Source organism: Carcharhinus amblyrhynchos, chromosome 4 (genome assembly GCF_965287045.1).
Source record: "Carcharhinus amblyrhynchos chromosome 4, sCarAmb.v2.hapA, whole genome shotgun sequence".
Taxonomy (NCBI): Eukaryota; Metazoa; Chordata; class Chondrichthyes; order Carcharhiniformes; family Carcharhinidae; genus Carcharhinus; species Carcharhinus amblyrhynchos.
In genome coordinates this window covers 6325313-6346454 of record NC_137327.1, presented here as the reverse complement: position 1 = coordinate 6346454, position 21142 = coordinate 6325313, and the positions used below count along the sequence as shown (strand labels likewise).

At 44.5% G+C, this 21142-nt stretch overlaps 1 protein-coding gene across 1 annotated transcript in view; it reads right to left on the bottom strand.

Annotated features, from left to right (window-relative positions):
- Positions 1-21142, bottom strand: part of LOC145341771 (cadherin-8-like) — a 232801-nt gene that overhangs the window by 159653 nt on the left and 52006 nt on the right. Inside the window, exon 3 of the mRNA XM_080186694.1 lies at positions 3081-3375. Coding sequence (XP_080042820.1) covers positions 3081-3375 — 295 coding nt within the window. The remainder of the gene's footprint in view (positions 1-3080; positions 3376-21142) is intronic.

The following is a 21142-nucleotide window of genomic DNA, read 5'->3' as shown; positions in this document are numbered from 1 at the left end:
AATCAGCTACCTGGCTCACACTGATGCCCGAAGGAAAATAGATACCAGAGGAAAGAATCCTGTCAGTCACTTCTCGGCCTTTTGGCTAAGATCAAGAGTAACTTTGGCATCCTGCACTTGGTTGGAGTCATGAGGTTACACTGAGGCTTCATTTGAAGCAATTTTTTAAAGCAGCATCTCAGCTTTTAGGCTAAGATGCAAATGAGATCAAGGCTTGGAGAAGGTGCAATGCCTGCTCCAATCAACTTGGATCATGTAGATCAAGCCCAAGGTAGGAAGAGGCCTGTCTTGTCAGCTTGAATCGGGAATATCTCATTTGCTGAGAGTTTGAATTGGACTTTGAATGGATTGAATTGGATATATAAACAAAAAGAAAATCTGTTTAGGGGAGACTAAAACTAGAGGGCATAGGTTTAAGGTGAGAGGGGAGAAATACAAAAAGGCCCAGAGGGACAATTTTTTCACACAGAGTTTGGTGAATGTCTGGAACAAATTGCCAGAGGTAATAGTAGAGGCAGGTACAAATTTGTCTTTTAAAAAACATTTAGACAGTTACATGGATAAGGTAGGTATAGAGGGATATGAGCTTAATGCAGGCAATTGGGACTAGCCTAGAGATTTAAAATAAAGGGTGGCATGGACAAGTTGGGCTGAAGGGCCTGTTTCCATGCTGTAAACCTCTATGACTCTATGACTTAAGTGGGCAGTATCTTCAGAGGGTGGTCACCTTCAGTCCTTGGAAATCCTGCTGCATGACATTTTAGACATCCTGGCTAATTCGCAGAGATGGGGCCGGAGAAGGAATGTCTGTGCACCTGATCTCCTAGAGGAACTAAGGATAACTTCCCAGCCAAATTTGAGAAAAGGCTTTTGTGGTGTCAATTTGAAGGCTCAGCTTTTCAAATTTGAAAAGGCATATTATACCCGGTTTTCAAGATCTGAGGTCAGCTATAGGCCCTAATCACTGGTCTCACGTTGTCTTGACTTCAGTATTCTTTGAGAGGGGGGTACTGGAGGCATTCGGACGAAATTGGTCCTTGCCTCATGCCGGGGTCTGGGTCTCTCTCACCTGACGAAGGGGCAAAGCCCGAAAGCTAATGGTGTTTGCTACCAAATAAACCTGTTGGACTTTAACCTGGTGTTGTGAGACTTCTTACTGTGTTTACCCCAGTCCAACGCCGGCATCTCCACATCATCTCTCTCTTTCTATTGGGGCTTCTGGGCAATGAGGCAACAGAGATGGAAACATTTGCCTTTTGTCACAATCACATTAGTGACTTTAAAAAGAGTTGTTCTGGGCCTCCAGTAGAGGTGGAAACCTGATGAGAGGGACTCAAAAATAGGAAGATAGGAACAATTTTTGGGGGCTATCAACATATTCAAGGATTTTGGAGTTGGGGAGGGTGATGGTTGGAGATGGAATGGTAGCTTGCATGGTGAAGGGTTCAAGGTTTGTTCTTTTCTTCAAGAAAAGGCGATGGTTATAGACGTGAAGGTGCAGGGACAGTACTTGAAAGAGAACCATTAACAACATCAGTGAAAATAGGCTTGCTCATATATAATACCTAAAATAACCTCAGGACACCCGAAAACATTTCGCAGTCGACGCATTATTTTTTTTAAGCAAAGTCATTGTTGCATTGTAAGTAATTTCTACATTAAAATGATCCAAAAACAGCAATGAGATAATGACCCGATAATCTGTCTTCAGGATGTTGATTCAGCAATAACTGCGGTCCAGGAGAGTGGAGAGAACTCTCCTGGCCTTCTTCCAAATAGTACACATCGGGAAACAAGTTACCACCTCACTCAAAGAGTGGCACCTCCCCCAATGTCATCATTTTCTTGATTTTTAAAAAAATTGTGGCTGCTACTATACATTCTATTTAATTTTGTTGATGACTAAACAGTGAAATCAGAACTCAGACTTCACACTGAGGTGTTATTAATTATTCGCTGCAGTGTGAATGTCCTCATCCTCTGCAACTTGGTTTGTAAAACATTTTTTTCTCGCAAAAGGAACTGAGCATGCTCACTGAAGTTACACCACCCTCTAACAACAAGGGTGTACATTTATATGACGCCTTTATAATGTTGCAAAACCTGCCCAAGACACTTGACAAGAATATCGACACACAAAGTGTGACACCAAGCCACATGGGGAGATGCTGGAACAGATGACAACAGACTTGGTCAAAGGGATAAATTTTTAAGGAACGTTCTAAAGAAGAGCAAGAGGTCACGAGAGAGAGAGAGAGAGAGAGATTCAGGGAGGGAAATCCAGAGCTAACGGCTGAAACAGCTGATGATAAGGATACCAACGGAGCAGTGGAAATCGGGAATGCATAAAAGGTCAACATTGAAGGCATCTCCTTGGAGGTTGCAGGACTGGAGGAGGTTTTGGATACAGAGGGTGGGGGAAGGCATTGCAGGGATTTGCAATAAAATATAGAAGAAACTGGGGGCTCCAGACTCCTCCCACACTCCAAAAATGTGCAGGTTAGTGGCCATGGTAAATTGTCGGGGGACCAGGAGGGTAAATATGTGGGGTGTCAGGGATAGGAACTGGGCAGGATTGTTTTGGGTCAGGTTCAACGGGTCAAATGGTCTCCTTCTACACTGTAGATTCCACGATTCTATATGTGAGGTTACAGCGATAGAGCCTGGGTAGGATTGTTGTTAAATGGCTTCCTTCTATACTATAGGGATTATATGATTCCATGATTTTAAACCAAGCTGTTATCGGACCATGTAGATAGGTGAGCACAAAAGGAAGAAGCTCTGATGAAGAGTCATCCATACTCAAAATGTTGGCTCTCCACAGAGACTGTCAGACCTGCTGAGATTTTCCAGAATCTTCTGTTTATGTTTCAGATGACAGCATCCGCAGTAATTAATAAAAAGATGAGAAGTAGACAAATGGGAGTTAGTGCGAGTTAGGGATGGGCAACAGTGTTTTTTTTAATGAACTCAAGTTTACAGAGAGCATCATTTAAGACTGAGTTAATAATACCACGTGATGGAAGTAGAGGTGTTTTCACCTGGCCAAACATGAATTGGAAATGTGTATGCACACTCACCCACAGAGGACATCTCCGGGACTGTTGCGTGATAAGGTTCATCTGGAAATTCGGGTGCATTGTCGTTGATGTCCTGAACCTTGATGATGAACTCTGATGGAGGCTCCAAAGGCTTATCTGTTTCCCGGTCAATAGCCTGCGCGGTCAATGTGTACTCAGCTTTCTCCTCACGATCAAGCCTCTTCATTGCATGAATGTCCCCTGTCTTGTCATTGATCATGAAGATTGTACCAGCCCCCTCTCCCGACAGGATGTACTTGACATTTCTATTTGCTAGGTCAAGATCTGTATGCAACTAGAAAAGGGAATGGAGAATAAGAGTTAAAAGATAATTATTTTCTTAACATTTTGATGTTATTTCCTTCCTCCCTTCCTCACATTGGTTTTGACACTAAAATGATTGATACTATTCAGGAATCCGCTGAAATTTCCAGTCCCATTCCGGTTAAAGCATTTGGGCAATGACACATATTCTTGGGGTGTAGATGTCACTGGAAGAAATTGGATTTGTAGCATATCTACAGCTTCCCTTAACAGGGACACGAAGATTCATCTTATCTGATTGGTATTAAATGGAATTGGGTCTCTTATATATGTGCCACAGAGAGTTAAAGTACTAGTGAGCAAGCAGTTAGAAAGGCAAATGGTATTTTAGCTTTTATTGCAAGGGAGATACATGAACTAGGAAGTCTTGCTAAATCTGTACAGATGAAACCACACCTGTATACAATTTTACCTTCCATATTATAGAAAGGATATTACTAAACTAGAAAGAGCGCAGAAAAGATTTACTCGGATGCTACTGGTACTTGATGGATTGAGTTATAAGGAGAAGCTGAATAGACTGGGACTTTTTTCTCTGGACCGTAGGAGGCTGAGGGGTGATCTTACAGAGATCTATAAAATAATGAGGGGTATAGACAAGGTAGATAGTCAATATCGTTTCCCAAAAGTAGGAGAGTCGAAAACTAGAGGGCATAGGTTTAAGAACATAAGAACATAAGAAATAGGAGCAGGAGTAGGCCATCTGGCCCCTCGAGCCTGCCCCGCCATTCAATAAGATCATGGCTGATCTGTTGTGGCTCAGCTCCACATTCCTGCCCTCTCCCCATAACCCTTAACCCCCTGTCTTATCAAAAACCCATCAACCCGCGTCTTAAAAATATTTAGCGAGGTAGCCTCCACCACTTCAACGGGCAGAGAATTCCAGAGATTCACCACCCTTTGAGTGAAGAAGTTCCTCCTCAGCTCCGTTCTAAACTGCCCCCCCTTTATCTTGAGGCTGTGCCCCCTAGTCCTACTGTCCTTTCTGAGTGGGAAGAGTCTCTCCACCTCTATCCTATCCATCCCATTCATCATCTTATACGTCTCAATGAGATCTCCCCTCATTCTTCTAAACTCTAACGAGTACAAGCCTAGTTTATTCAGCCTCTCCTCATAGCTCAACCCCCTCAACTCCGGCATCAGCCTAGTAAACCTCCTCTGCACTCCCTCCAAGGCCAAAATATCCTTGCGTAAGTACGGTGCCCAAAACTGCACACAGTACTCCAGCTGCATTGAACTCAAGTTTACAGAGTTTAAGGTGAGAGGGGAGAGATACAGAAGTGTCCAGAGGGGCAATTTTTTCACACAGAGGGTGGTGAGTGTCTGGAACAAGCTGCCAGAGGTAGTAGTAGAGACGGGTACAATTTGATCTTTGAAAAAGCATTTAGATAGTTACATGGGTGCAATGGGTATAGAGGGATATGGACCAAATGCGGGCAATTGGGATTAGCTTAGGGGTTTAAAAAAAAGGGTGGCATGGACAAGTTGGGCCGAAGGGCCTGTTTCCATGCTGTAAACCTCTCTGACTGTGTGACTCTATGACTCTATCTAAAGATGATATATACCTGATTAGGAAGGAGACAATAAATGTTCGCTGGAGATCTCATTGAAACTCACAGAATACTGAATAGCCTGGATAGAGTGGACTTGGGGAAGATGATTCCATTAGTAGGAGAGACTAGGATCTGAGAGCACAGCCTCAGAGTATAGGGACAACCCTTTAGAAGCAAAATGAGGAGGAATATTTTCAGCCAGAGAGTGGTGAATCTCTGGAATTCATTGTCACAGAACGATGTGAAGGCCAGGTCATTGAGTATATTTAAGACAGAAATAGGTAGGTTCTTGATTGGTAAGGGGATGAAAAGTTAGGGGAAAAGGTGGGAAAATGGGATTGAGAACTATATCAGCCTTGATCAAACGTTGGAGCAGACTTGATGGGCTGAATGGTCCAACCCTGCCCTGGTATCTCATGGTCTTCTGGTTTTATTGCCTGCGTGAGGCAACTATCTAATGAGGAAAGATTGATTAGAATTGGCTGATATTCCCTGTAGGTTGGATGAATGAGAGATGGCCTCATTGAAACATAGATAGAATTCTCCAATGGTTTGATATAGTAGATGCTAAGAGGCTAGAAAAAGGGATTATTCTGACGGATGGCCATTAAGGGCTGAGGTGACGAGAAATGTTTTTACTTAGAGGACCTTTGGAATTGTTTACCCCAGTGGACTGTGGATTTTCAATCATTTTGTATTGTTACAAGCCCAGCTTATGGTACAACTGGACAAACTGTAGCCAGACACCACAATTTGAAACCAAGTGACAGGAGACACCCAAAACAACTTCTTGGATTTCTCATCAAATCTCCCAAGATGCTTGTCACACTGTAAGGCACGTAGTCTCATTGGAACTCTAACTTTCACATCAGGAGGATCTCTTTACTCTCAAAGAGCATGCCTCACAACCTCCTCCCTCAACAATGTTCTCTTTGGATGCTTTCATCAAGGATTCACTTCCAGGACTTCAACCTCTCCTTTTGGACTTCCTCTGCCCTGGCTTCATTCAAGCTCTCAGGTACCCAACCATTCCAACAGAACATTCCCAGGTTGAGTTAAGATATCACCAACCTCAGGATCACCGTAGATGCCTCATCAATCGTCTTTGTCACTACCTCAAAAACTCAATTATGTTATGAGACATGAGGTGATAAATATGAGGTGATGCATTTTGGTAGATCAAACCAGGGCAGGAGCCACTCTGCCAATGGTTTGGCATTGTGGACAGTTATAGAACAAAGAGATTCGGAGATACATGTTCATAGCTGTTTGAAGGTGGAGTCACAGGTGGTCAGGGTGGTGGAGATCATTTGGCATGCTTGGTTCCAATGGTCAGCACATTGAATACAAGATTGGGGACATTTTGTTGAAGTTGTACATTTGTAGAATGCCTACAGTGCAGTAGGAGGCCACTTGATATATCAAGCATGTGCTAACACCAATCCCACCAGGCCGTCTCCCCGTAACCCCATGTATTTAAACTGCTAATTCCCCAACACTAAGGATCAATTTAGCATGGCCAATTAACCTAACCCGCACATCTTTGGACTGAGAAAGGAAACCTGAGCACCTGGAGGAAACCCATACAGACACAAGAAGAATGTGCAAAATCTACACAGTCACCCAAAACTGGAATGGAACCCAGGGCTCTGGCACTGTGAGGTAGCGCTGTTAACCATTGTGTCACATGCCACCCTATCATAAGGCCACGCTTGGCAACTGTGTACATTTCTGGTGACCCTATTGTAGAAAGGATATTATTAAACTAGAAAGTGCGCAGAAAGGACTTGTTAGAATGCTACAGGGGCTTGATGGTTTGAGTTATAAGGAGAGGCTGGAGAGACTGGGATTTTTTTTTCCCTTGAGCATTGGAGACTTGGGAGTGATCTTATAGAGGTTCTAAAATAACAAGGGGCATAGATCAGCTAGATAGTAAGTATCTTTTCCCAAACATAGAGGAGTCTAAAACGACAGGGCATAGGTTTAAGATGAGAGGGGAAAGTTATAAAACGGTCCAGAGGGTCATTTCTTTCACATAGAGGGTGGTGAGTACCTGGAAGAAGCTGCCAGAGGTAGCTGCAGAAGTGGGTACAATGTTGTCTTTTGAAAAGCGTTTGGACAGTTACATGGGTAAGATAGGTCTGGAGGGATATGGGCCAAACACGGGCAATTGGAACTGACTTAATGGTAAAAACTGGGTGGCATAGGCAAGTTGGACCTACGGGTCAGTCTCCATGCTGTAAACCTCTATGATGCCCCTGCGCAAAGCCATGCGGCCTATGGCCAATAAGTCTACATTTTCCCAAATGTGAGTAAATCCAGTTGCTAAGAATCCTCTCCATTAATTTCCTGACCCCTGATGTAAGGCTCACTGGCCTGTAATTTCCCAAATTATCACTGTTACCCTTTTGAAACAAAGGAAAATCTCAAGTCCTCTGGGACTTTTCCTGTGACTAAAGAGGAAATAAAGCTTTGGTTAAAAAGCTCTCGCAATTTCCTCCCTCACCTCCCTCAGTATTCCGGGATAGATTTCATCAGGTCCCAGGGACTTGTCTACTTTGATGCTTTTCAAAACATTCAATACCTCGTCCTCAACTTATACCATTTTCCTAATACACAGAATACAAATATAAATTACTTAAATTACCAAAACAATCTCTATTTCCCAATAGCGTATTCAAGGCTTTGTGGATTGAATTAAAATGAGGGAGAGTTGTGCATCGCCAACCATGTGTGGGACTGACTGCTGGACTGACCACCACCTTATCATTTCAAAACTAAACATCAAGATCTATCCTCTGAGGTGCCCCCAGGCCTGAAGGTCTAGAAACAACTCAATCTTTGATCGTTCAAACAGACTGTCATGAATGAATCTCTCTCAAGTATGTGTAGAGAAATTGGAAACTGACTGCATTGACGAAGACTGGCTGACCTCTGCGGATATAGCATACTGTTTTTCTGGAAATAGTCTCAACCCATCTTCTCATGATCAACAAAATTGGTTCAGTGAAAACAATGATACAATCTAAAAATGACTGAAGGGGACACATTGCCCCCACAGGGCTGCATCTCGGTGACAAGTCATCAGTATCCAAGGGAGACTTTGTACATCAGTCTTGGATGCAAGAAGAAAGAATCGAATGGCCATTGCATGTGACATTTGGACTGTGTACCAAAGTCATGCCAAGGAACACAATTGCTTTCACGCGAGTTGTCTTTGGTTGTTTCTGAAGTTTGGGAGGCAGGAAACAAATACCAGACACTAAGGTGTTCAGCTGAGCTGTCATTGCCAAGCATTCACGGCACACTGAGACAGTTACAACTGAGTTGAGCTGGTCATGTAGCCTGTTAGGGTACCAGATCAGAAACCCCCAAGGTATACTGTGGAGCCAGACTAGATCACAACATTTTTTCTATTTTGGCATTAATGTAGTGATAGGATATTTTAATCCAGGGACGCATTTACTGCTAAATTGGGGAGCTTTATCAACACAAACCTTATTTCACAACACAGTTCAACTATAACAAATGAATTAGCTTAACTTCTAACAATTGAACCAAACTTAAACAAGATACATGTCTTAACTGTTGACCCATCACTTTGAGCTCCAATTCAAGCAATATTCCTCTCACTGACTTTAAGCCCCATCTTTAAAACTAGGCGGCAAAACACAGGCATACTTGTTGTGACTTAGGTTAACAGCACTGGAGCTCTCAGAAAGACCTTTACAGAGAGGGAGAGAGAAAGAGCCATTGTTTTCTTCTGGCAGTCCAAGCAAACTCCATGATTTTGAAATTAAACTGAAATAGTGGCTGTGATTCTCCCATCACGACCCACAACTTTTCTGGCAGGTCGAGATGGGAGATAGCGCGCCGCCGGTCTTGTACTGGGATTGCGCGTGTGCCGGGAATACATGCACATCTCCCAGAGCCGGCAAGCAGTCGCTGGTCAGACCACGCTGGAAACCAATGGGAAAGCAGGTAAGTCATTTGAATCTTTTTAAAATATATTTTAAATATGTTTAGCAGGTCATTATCAGGGACTTTCAGATCCCAATCAAATCTTCCAGCCCCGCCAGGAGTATTTCATTCTGGCAGGATTTACACTAGTTCCCCGCATTTGGGGAACTAGTGGGAGACCCTACCGGAATGATGGGGAGGGGTGCAATCGGTGGGGGTGGGGCTCCTGCTGCCACTCTGCAGACATGATGGAGGGAGGGCAGCAATTGGGGCGGGCTAGAGGGGGGGAGGGTGATCTGTCAGGGTGGGGCCTACATCCTGGAGAGGGGTCAGCAAGGGGGGAGTTTGCTGGGGTGAGATGGGTTGGGGGGATCATCACTGCTGGGGATGTGGGTTGTACATCGGGGCGCTCCAGGACGGGGGGGGAGGGCGGGGTCAGGTCTGGTCCAAGAATTGCTGTGGGGCCCACGATTGTGCCATTGGGGGTGCTAGAGGGGCAGCACTTGGGGGGGGGGTGGTTCCCAGTGATTGAGCTGGCCAGCAAATGGTGAGTCTGACAGATTGGGACCACTGCGCATGCACAGAGTTCCAGAACTGTCAGACTCTGGCGTGAATAGCCCCCCCCCCCCCCCCCCCCCCCCCCCCGGGTTTTTAATGATATTCACAACTGGGACCTCTGCAGTGCACAGAATATGAAGATTCGGGTGAGAATCTGAACTGAGAAAGCAGTTGGGGTTTAGAACAGTTTTCTTGCCAATTCAGCACTTTTGGGAGAATCACCCCCAGTGTTTTTTTTCCTGCAAGTTTAGTTCGTCCGATTAGGCACATGATTCTGTCCCTGTCAATCAATCCAATCAAAAATCAACTATGAAACCCTAGGGGGAGTCCAAGTAAACACAAGTGCATTAGTTCTGCTTAAACAAGCACTCTGTTTTTAAAATGTGCCCAGCTATCAATTTAAAGATTTTCCTAGACAAATTGGCACCCTGCAAAATAGATCTCAATTCTAAACATACCACTTGCAAGTAACATGATATAAATATATTTTCTAAAAGCACCTAAATGATGCCTGACATTTGTTTACTAGACCAAATCTTTTACATACAGCCTGAGTCTCTGGTCATGCACACCCAAGACTGGAAAATCCCACCCAAGGTCAATGGACCTTTGCAAGGTCCGCCCCTTGACATGTGTGATACCCATAGTGGGCGAGATAGGAAAATGCTGCCCTCGGAAGCCCAAGTCAGCAATTCATCCAAAAAATCAGTTGTGTGCAGTATCCTGCCTCGTTTGTAGCAGAACCATCTGAGTGTAAGCCAGCCTTCGGACTCACTCACCTACCCACTGGAACCCGACCAAACGCTCCATGTGATTAACCTGGTCAACTTTGAGCAAGATATTCAAGACTGAGCTTAATAGGTTCTTGGACACAAAGGGAATCAAGGGAAATGGTGGATCAGACAGAAAAGTGAACTTTGTGCAATAATTCAACCGGATCTTATCAAATGCTGGGGTCAGACTTGATAGGCCTGGTGGCCTATTTCTTATGGCCTTTTGTCTCTCCAATTGAGTAATGTGCAGGACCATGTCAGATCTCAGAGTGAACAAGTATATGGCATGAGTTGTGCCTCTTGATCTAGGTAGGTACCATTCCCTGCAAGATAGTCAATTGAGAGAGTTGGATTTTTACAGAAATTCATCAGTTTCTGTGCTCAGTTGTTTTTCTCCTGCTGGCAACTCATAAATTACCAATTCACTGAAAGCAGCTTCAACAAGTGGCCTTGGTGAGATTTGAACCCATGACCTCCATGTTATTAGTCCCATAATGTAAGCACCAGGCTTCTATGCAGACAAACGAGCTGCATTTCTGACACAGACTGCTCTCATTACAAGAGCAGCGAGAAGGTGTAAGATTGTTTAAGGCACTGAGCTGCACGTTATTGACCGAGTTACTGACAAGGACAGTATTTATTGTGAATCCTTGACAGTGCGGCACTTGTTTTGTGCAGCCCGGGAATGTCAGCCGAGCTTCCAGGAGCAGGACTGGAACCTGCAACCTTCTAACTCAGAGGCGAGAGCGCTGCCCACTCAGCCAGTGAACTGTGATCGGCAAATCCTTTGTGGTAAAACAATGTAGGAAAGAGAGATGATTTTTACAGTCCGGGATTTCACAACAGCCTCTGAGACTTCCACGTTAAGTAATGCTGGACCATTTTAATCCAGAACTGTCTCTTACTTCACACAGGTAATTCACCTCAATTTAGACTCCAAAGGACATGTTCTGTTGCATGATTATAACAACTCCAGCCTCCAATTCACCTGTCCTTCATTTAAGAGTGAGATTATAGCCAATTATGTCAATTTTGAGAACCTATTTGTTATGCGGCGATATGGAGAGGATTTCAGTTCACATTATTCCAGGCTCAAAACTATGATCAGAGACTATGGGCCTTGTTTTCAAATCAATTCTTCTTACCCTGATATTTTAATACTTTCCGACCTGTGTTTATCTACTGAGCTCTCAGAGGGGGAAAGAAAGGCTACCCTTTTTTGGAGTTCATTTTACCACCTCGGGATGTTCCAAAACACTTCCTAATCAACAAAGTAATTTTGAAATGTCGCCACATCTTTTTTCTTCTTAATTTTTTTTGTGGAATGTGGACATTTCTGGCAAGGCCAGCATTGCTTTCCCATCCATAAGATCATATAAGATATAGGAGCAGAATTAGGCCATTCGGCCCATCAGGTTTGCTCCTCCATTCAATCACGGCTGGTAATTTTCTCAACCCCATTCTCCCACTTTTTCCCTGTACCTTTGATCTTTGATTCCTTTATCAATCGAGATCGTATCCAGCTCTGTCTCCTATACACTCAGTGACCTGGCCTCCACAAGATTCACCACCCTCTGGCTGAAGAGATTCCTCCTCATCTCTGTTCTAAAAGGTCATCCCTTTACTCTGAGGCTGTGCCCTTGGATCACTTATTGCCCTCCAGCCCAATGGCTGGCTAGGTAATTTCGGAGGATGGTTAAGAGCCAACAATATTGCAGTAGAGTTTGGAGTCTCATGTAGGCCAGGCCAGACTTTCCTCCATAAAGGGTATTAACAAACTAAATGTATGGTCACCGTTACTGAGGTTAGTTTTATACGCCAGATTTTGTGAATCGAATTTACATTCCACCGACTGCTATGGTGAAATTTGAACCACAGGGGAAATGAAGAGATTTGATAATAGTTAGAGTAAGAGAACATGCTCATCAAATGCTAATACTACAGTCAACCGTGCACACCCTCAAAAACCTGAGCTCGGCAAGTACCTCCAGCATACCCTTGGTTGTTTCCTCTTAGGAGGGCATATATTGAGTCAGAGCTTTCGAGAAGGACAGGTAGTCACTCGCTAGCAGGTGGTAACCCTGTCGGGGAGTGGGGACATATGGGTTGGCCAGGGCTGGGAACACAGTAAAAAGTCTGACAACACCAGGTTTTAGTCCAACCTATTTATTTGATAATATACTCACAAGCTTTCGGGTTAGCCCCTTCGTCAGGTGAATGGAGAGTTCTGGCCTCAGACAGAGCATATAAAGCACAGAGTATATTATCAAATAAATAGGTTGGACTAAAACCTGGTGTTGTCAGACTTTTTACTGTGTTTACACCAGTCCAACGCCGGCATACCCACATCAGGTCTGGGAAGCCAGGGATCAGGGGGTTGGAGGGGCAGTGATGGGAGGTTTGCAGGGCTGGCCAGCCTGACCAGTGATCGGGAGGCTGGCAGTGCAGGGCCACTGTGCATGTGCTATCTCGGCGCTAACAGATCAGCACATGCGCAGTGGCCCACTCAGCGTGATGTTCCCAGCCTCTCCAGCGGGAATAGGCCCTTGATTTTCAGAGAGAGCTCTGCTTGGGCACTCTGCAGTGCTCAGAGTGTGGGAGATTCATTCTGAAAATTCCCCTTTGGAAAAACCAGGGGGAGTTACTTTCCCGTTTTTATGCGAATTGGAGACAGAATTTTTTGGGGAAAATCCCGACCCATATGTCCTCTGCATAACATACTTTTGTAGCTGTATTTGCGTCATCTGTAAATTTAGTTTTAAGTTCTTTGATCCCCTCATCAAAGTCATATTATGGTCAATATTAATCATATTGTGGTTGCTGCGACTTAGGTATATCTTAACTCTGAGGTCACAAATTAACCCTGTCACATTACATAATACCAAGTCTAATATTCTTGTTGGTTTCAGAATGTGCTGCACTCAGAACCCTTCTTAAAATCATTTGATTAACTCCTCCTCCTGGCGACAATTGCTAGTCTGATTTTTCCAGTGTGCGTGTCGATAAAAATCACCAATGATTATAGCCATTCCTTTATCACAGGTTCCCAACATTTCATTTTCCACATCCCGTCCTACATTGTGGTTTGGTGCACTGGAATTGTATCAGATGAGAATGAACGCGCTTTCGATGTTGCAATGGTATCGACTGAGGGTCAACAGGAAGGGGTCTCTTTCAGTGGAACCTTCAGAATTATTTTCTGAGAAGGCGCGTCAACAATTCAGGCTCATAGTAAAGATTGGAAAGGGCAGAAGAGAGACAAGATCAAGGAAAAGTGATAAAGTGACACATTTTCAATGCCTGTAAAAGGGCGGCACAGTGGTTAGCACTGCTGCCTCAGCACCAAGGATCCAAGTTCAATTCCAGCCTCGGGTGGCTGTGCAGAGTCCACATAGGAACATAAGAAATAGCAGCAGGAGTAGGCCATCCAGCCCTTCGAGCCTGCCCCGCCATTCAATAAGATCATGGCTGATCTGTGGTGGCTCAGTTCCACATTCCCGCCCTCTTCCCATAACCCTTAATCCCCTCGCTTATCAAAAACCCATCAACCCGCGTCTTAAAAATATTTAGCGAGGCAGCCTCCACCACCTCAACGGGCAGAGAATTCCAGAGATTCACCACCCTTTGAGTGAAGAAGTTCCTCCTCAACTCCGTTCTAAACCGCACCCCCTTTATCTTAAGGCTGTGCCTCCTAGTCCTACTATCCTTTCTGAGAGGGAAGAGTCTCTCCACCTCTATCCTATCCATCCCATTCATCATCTTATACGTCTCAATGAGATCTCCCCTCATTCTTCTAAACTCTAACGAGTACAACCCTAATTTATTCAGCCTCTCCTCATAGCTCAACCCCCTCAACTCCGGTATCAGCCTAGTAAACCCCCTCTGCACTCCCTCCAAGGCCAAAATATCCTTGTGTAAGTGCGGCGACCAAAACTGCACACAGTACTCCAGCTGCGGTCTCACCAATGCCCTATACAGCTGCAGCAAGACCTCCCTACTTTTATATTCAATCCCCCTCGCTATGAAGGCCAGCATCCCATTAGCCTTCCTGACCACCTGCTGCACCTGCAGGCTGGGTTTTAGCGACTCATGCACAAGGACCTCAAGGTCCCTCTGCACCGTCGCCTGCTGCAGTTTTTCGCCACGTAAGTAATAGTCCTTCCTACCATTCTTCCTACCAAAGTGGACCACCTCACACTTGCCAACATTAAATTCCATTTGCCATTTCCTGGCCCATTCGCCCAGCCTATCTAGATCCTTCTGCAGACTCTCCACACCCTCCGCGCAATTTGCCGTTCCACCAATCTTGGTGTCATCAGCAAATTTCGACACCATACACTCGGTTCCCTCCTCCAGATCATCTATATAAATGGTAAATAGCTGAGGCCCCAGCACCGACCCCTGGGGCACTCCACTAGTCACCAACCGCCAATCTGAATAGCACCCATTGACCCCCACTCTCTGCCTCCTATTTGACAACCAATCCTCTATCCACGCTAACACCCTACCCCCAACTCCATGTCCCTCGACCTTCTGCAATAACCTCTTGTGAGGCACTTTGTCAAACGCCTTCTGAAAATCAAGAAAGACCACATCCACCGGCTCTCCTCTATCCACCGCCCTAGACACATCCTCATGGAACTCCAATAAATTTGTCAGACACGACTTCCCCTTAACGAAACAGTGCTGCGTCTGCTCTATCAAGCAATTCCCCTCAAGATGCCTCGCTATTTCCTCCTTGATGACGGATTCTAACATTTTACCTACAACAGACATTAAACTAACCGGCCTATAATTCCCTGCCCTTTGCCTGCCACCCTTCTTAAACAATGGCGTAACATTCGCCGTTTTCCAATCTTGCCGCTCTCCCCGAGGCTGTGTGAGTTTCCACTGGGTGCTCCAGTTTCCTCCCACATGCCCAAAATGTGCAGGTTCGGTGGATTGGCCATGCTAAATTGCCCCTTAGTGTCAGGGGACAAGCAGGATAAATACCTGGGGTTATGGGATAGGGCCTGGGTGGGATTGTTGTCAGCGCAGGCTCGATGGGCCAAGTGGCCTCCTTCTGCACTGTAGGGATTCTATGAAAATGAAAAAGAAGGAAAGATGAAGAGCGATCAAGTTCTGTAGCTTTGAGATCTTACACAAGGTTATATGTCTGACTGAAATAAATGGAAACCTAACAGCAATCACAAAATGAATCCAGATAAACTACTGATATATCCATATAACATAATGTTTTCTTTGTGTAATGTGGAGTATGCATGAGGCATCTACAGTGTTGACACACACGTTGCTTGAATCACTGTTTTGGTACTACAAAGAATGCATGTGAGTGCTGGAGGAGTTTAATCCTCAAAACAATGCAGAGCACAAGTAAATCAACACTGCGTCCAGAATTCTCCCATCCCGTCAACTGTTGAAATTTTAGCGGGCAGGTTGCGGAGAATGTGAAACACCATTGACAGTCATGCAGGAATTTCCAACTTTTAAACTAGCGTGGCCAGAGAGTTCTACCCTGCATCTCCAGCTAGGAACACTTCTTCAATGGGGCTCTAGAAATGACTTAAGCTGAGGGAAAAGTATGTCAGCTCTCACTGGAAGTTCAACTGCTCCAGAGGTTACTCTGAAGCTGGAAGGCTGGTCAACCAATTATTTTTCTGGAGTCATGTGGAGCTATTTGCTTCAAGTATTTTGGATTACTGAGTCTGAAGCAGGGTGTCAATGTGGTTTCAATCATCCAACATCAAGTGAGTTTTCTTGGACACTGTTCTTTCCCATGTTTTGAAACAGTTTGGACACACTCTTCCTATCTCCTTAGCTTCTCCCAGATTGAGACCTTGCTGCTTTTGGCATAAACTTAAAAGGACCTTGAAATCCATTTGTTCCTGCTCAATAGTCCAAGCAGGTAGGCGATGGACTGGTGGTATTATCGCCAGGCTATTGCCCAGGAACTCAGTTAATGTCCTGGGGACCCAGGTTCGAATCCTGCCACGGCAGATAGTGGAATTTGATTTCAATTAAAAATATCTGGAATTAAGAATCTGCTGATGACCATGAAACTATTGTTGATTGTCGGAAAAACCCATCTGGTTCACCAATGTCTTTTCGGGAAGGAAATCTGTCACCCTTACTCAGTCTAGCATAAGTGTGACTCTAGAGTTACAGCAATGTGTGGTTGACTCTCAGTTGCCCTCAGGCAACTAGGGATGGGCAATAAATGCTGGTCGGTCAGCAATGCCCATGTTCCACGAATGAATAAAAAAATATATAAAGTTAGTCATCACTGGCATCATTGAAGCAGCTTGGAGTAGAAATTTGGCTTGACCGGTGACAGGTAGTATCAAATCGCTCACCCATTCTGCCTAGTCTGCTAATGGGTTCCAACTGACTGCGATGGAACTGAATTTCAGGCAGAGTGCATAATGGGCAGAATATTAATGATAGCAGAATTTAATGCATGGAGTTATAAAGACTAAGGGAATTTGGTATGTCCAAAATAACTCTCACCAACTTTTACAGGTGCCCACCATTCTGGTTGTATCACTACTTGGTATGGCTCCTGCTCTGTCCAAGACTTCAAAGGGTCATGAACGAAGCCCAGTCCGTCACTCAAATCAGCCTCCCACTCACTGCCTACACTTCCCGCTGCCTCAGAAAAGCAGCCAGCATAAGTAAGGACCCCACACACCTTGGACATATTCTTCTCCACCTTCTTCCATCAGGAAAAATATACAAAAGCCTGAGGTCATGTACCAACCGACTCAAGAACAGTTTTTGTCCCTGCTGCCATTGGACTTTTGAATGGACCGACCTCGTATTAAGTTGATCTTTCTCTACGCCCTAGCTATGACTGTAACGCTACATTGTGCACTCTCTCCTTTCGTTCTCTATGAGTGGTATGCTTTGTCTGTGTAGTGCGCAAGAAACAATACTTTTCACTGTATACTAATACATGTGACAATAATAATACAAATAAAATCAAAAATGACTCATTTTGGTAGGAAGAACAAAGGGGGGCAATATAAAGAATACAATTCTAACGGGGGTTCAGGAGCAGAGGGATCTGGGGTTATATGTGCACTAATTGTTGAAGGCAGGAGGACATGTTGAGGAAGTGATTAATAAAGCATATCAGATCCTGTGCTCTGTAAATAGTGCCATGGAATACAAAAACTGGTAAGTTAAAATAAATCTGTATAAATCAAGGGTTCAGTCTCAGCTGGAATATTCATCGGAATTCTATCTCCTTGTCATCACGGAATCAGAGTGGGTGAGGGGCAGACAATGGAAGTGCCTGTTGACCCTGGGTGGGACTTTCTGGCCTTGCTTGAGTGAGGCTGCAAAATCCTGCCCATTGTGTCCAATCCTGGGCACGACAACTTGGGAAAGGTGGGAAGGCGTTAGTGAGGATGCAGAAGAGATCCACAAGAATGGTTCCGGAGGCAGGAACTCCAGTTAAAATAACAGAATGAAAGAAGTTGAGGATGTTTCTCCTTGAACAAAAGAAGATTACGGGGAAATTGGATAGAACGTTTCCAAAACCACAAGGGAACTCGACAGCTTTTATCATGGTTGTGGGGGGTATGGAATGCACTGCCAAGTAAGGTGGTGGAGGCAGGCACACTGGACTTGTTTAAGGTTTACTTAGATAGACACATGAGCGAAATAGGGATGGAGGGTTATCGGAGACTGTTTTAAATAAGGATCATTCCTGGAAATCAACTGTTACATGTGTTGATGTTTTTCTCTTCTACTCCACAGGTGCGTCAGTCCACCTTGTTGTCTAACGAGGGGCATACACGCGGTGGGTCGTGCATGGGCTGCTCTTGGATGTTTCGAGAGTAGCCCAGTACTTTGCATCGTTTGTGTGCGCTTAAACTGGACCAGATGCTGGGCAACACGACAGCTCAGTGACTATCACTGTTTGTTGTGCAGATACATGGATTTGGGCCAGTATCTGTGGGAGTTTGCGCATTCTCCCCGTGGTTGCGTGGGTTTCCTCCGGGTGCTCCAGTTTCCTCCCACACCCCAAAGATGTGCTCTTAGGCTGATTGGTGTAACAAATTGTTCCTGAATTATTCTCCCCTCAATCTGGTTTCCAATGTGGGTGTCATAAGCATAGACATGGGTCAAGGGTGGAAGAGGAAAAGCACAATGTTAAAATGGCGGTGCAGGCTCGTTGGGCCGAAGGGCCTGTTTCCCGTGCTGTGTTGTTCTTTGTTTTTTGGAAGCTGTTCCCATTGGTGAAAAGATTGCAAAACAGGCTGCATGAGTTTGAGGTGACTGACAAAAGAAGCAATCGCAACATGAACAAAAACTTTCATACTCATGAATTTTTCGTGCCTTCCCCCATTATTTGATATCCTGAGGATTGAATCAAGTAAGCTGAAGACTGGTCTCTGTGATGCTAGGCATCTCAGGAGGAGGCTGACTCAACACTTCCGGCTGAAGAGGTTTGCAAAGCTTTGTCTTGTCCAATGCTGCACTGGGCTCGACAATTATTGAGGACAAAAACACTCATAGAGCCTCTAACTCCCATTTATTATTTAATTGTCCACATTATTCACGACTGGATACAAGAGGATTGCGCAGAGTCAGTGGCTGGGAGGCTGGTTTGCATGATAGACTGAGCTGCATCCACAACCCCTTGTAATTTTTTGCACTCTTGGACAGAGCAAGAGCCATGACAAGCTGTTATACAACCAGAAAGAATGCTTTCTGTGGTGCATCTGTAATCTGCACAGCACACTCCCAATCCTTGCACGAGACCTCTTTGTTCGTGAGGAGGACCTTACACAGTTAATTGGATTGGGTGTGCCTTTTTTGTGACCAGTGTCTATGGGTGATGCCAGGTTTTATTCTTTTTTATTCCTGTTTTATTCTTTTTATAAATTTTTGCAAAGAATTTAATAAAATTGAATTTTTTTTTGAGGCCATTTCAGAGGGCAGCTGAGAGTCAAACATTTCTCTATAGGTTCGCGAATCCCATATAGGCCAGGACAGATAAGGCCAGTAGATTTCCTTCCCAGTGGGGAACTAAATGCGTTGTGAGGACAATCTGAATGTTTCATGGTTTCAGGTTTAGACCATAAGGCCATAAGACATTGGAGTAGAATTAGGCCATTCGGCCCACTGAGTCTGCTTCGCCATTCAATCATGGCTAATATTTTTCTCATCCCCATTCTCCTGCCTTTTCCCCATAATCTCTGATCCCCTTATTAATCAAGGACCTATCTATCTCTATCTTAAAAACACTCATTGACCTGGCCTCTACAGCCTTCTGCGGCAAACAGTTCCACAGATTCATCACTCTCTGGCTGAAGAAATTCCTTCTCATCTCCGTTTTAAAGGGTCGTCCCTTAACTCTGAGGTTATGCTCTCTTGTTCTAGTTTTTTTTCTACTAGTGGAAACATCGTCTCCAAGTTCATTCTACCCAGGCCTCACAGTTTCAATCATCCTTCTAACCTCCTTCTAAACTCCAATGAGTACAGACCAGAGTCCTCAACTGTTCCTCATACGACAAGCTCTTCATTCCAGGGATTATTCTTATGAACTGTGTTTATTTTCTTGTTCATTCAACTCATTAATCCAGAAACTCAGAAAATATCCTGGGGATCTGGGTTCGAATCCTGCCATGGCAGCTGGTGGAATTCAATAAAAAATACCTGGAATTATGAATCTACTGATGACCATGAAACCATTGTCGATTGTCAGAAAAACCCATCTGGTTCACTAACGTCCTTTAAGGAAGGAAATCTGCCGTCCTTACCCAGTCTGGTCTACATGTGACTCCAGAGCCCCAGCAATGTGGTTGACTCTCAACTGTCCTTTGGAATGGCCTCGCAAGCCACTAGTTTCAAGGGCAACTAGGGGACAGGCAATAAATGTTGGCCAGGCCCGTGACACCCATGCCCAATGAACAAAATAATAACAAAATTTACATTTCCCAGCTGTCACGGCAAAAATTGAATTCTTCTCTCCCGATGATGAGTCTGGCCTTTGGATTACTAGTCCAGCAATATATCCATTATGCCAGCATCACCCTAAGATTAATTTGTTCATCACCAATATCGTGGAGGTGGGCAGTTTGGACAATATCACAATGCTGTTTCTGGAATCTTGCTTTCCACAATTCAATTTCTTACGTTACCAAAGCGATTGCCCTTAAAAACACTTGATTGGCTATGAACTGCTTCAGGACATCCGAAGCTCTTGAAAGAACATAAGAAATAGGAGCAGGAGTCGGCCATCTAGCCCTTCGAGCCTGCCCCGCCATTCAATAAGATCATGGCTGATCTGAAGCGGATCAGATTTTGTTTCAGATTTCAATATCCGTGCAGTATTTAATTTTTACCTTCTGAATTCATTTTGTTTTTGGATGGACATTAAATCAAAGTCTGGCCTGCAGGATGTTAGAAACCTCAAGGCATTGCGTGGGGAAGTGCAGGATAACTTAAGAACGTAAGAAATAGGAGCAGAAGTAGGCCATCTCGGCCTTTGAGCCTGCCCCGCCATTCAACAAGATCATGGCTGATCTGAAGTGGATCAGTTCCACTTTCCTGCCTGCTCCCCATAACCCTTAATTCCCTTGTCTATCAGAAACATAGCTACCCGTGACTTAAACATATTCAGCGAGGTAGCCTCCACCACTTCAATGGGCAGGGAATTCCAGAGATTCACCGCCCTTTGAGTGAAGAAGTTTCTCCTCAACTCTGTTCTAAACTGCAACCCCCCCCTCCTTATTTTGAGGTTGTGCATTTAAGGCGCTGCATAAATGCAAATCTTTTTTCATCTTTCTTTTTAGTCCGAGAGGTAGGGCACAGCAGCATAATCAGCCTGTTCTACCTTCTCTGGCATACTCCAAGCATAGAGTCACCCCTTGTGATGTAGCCA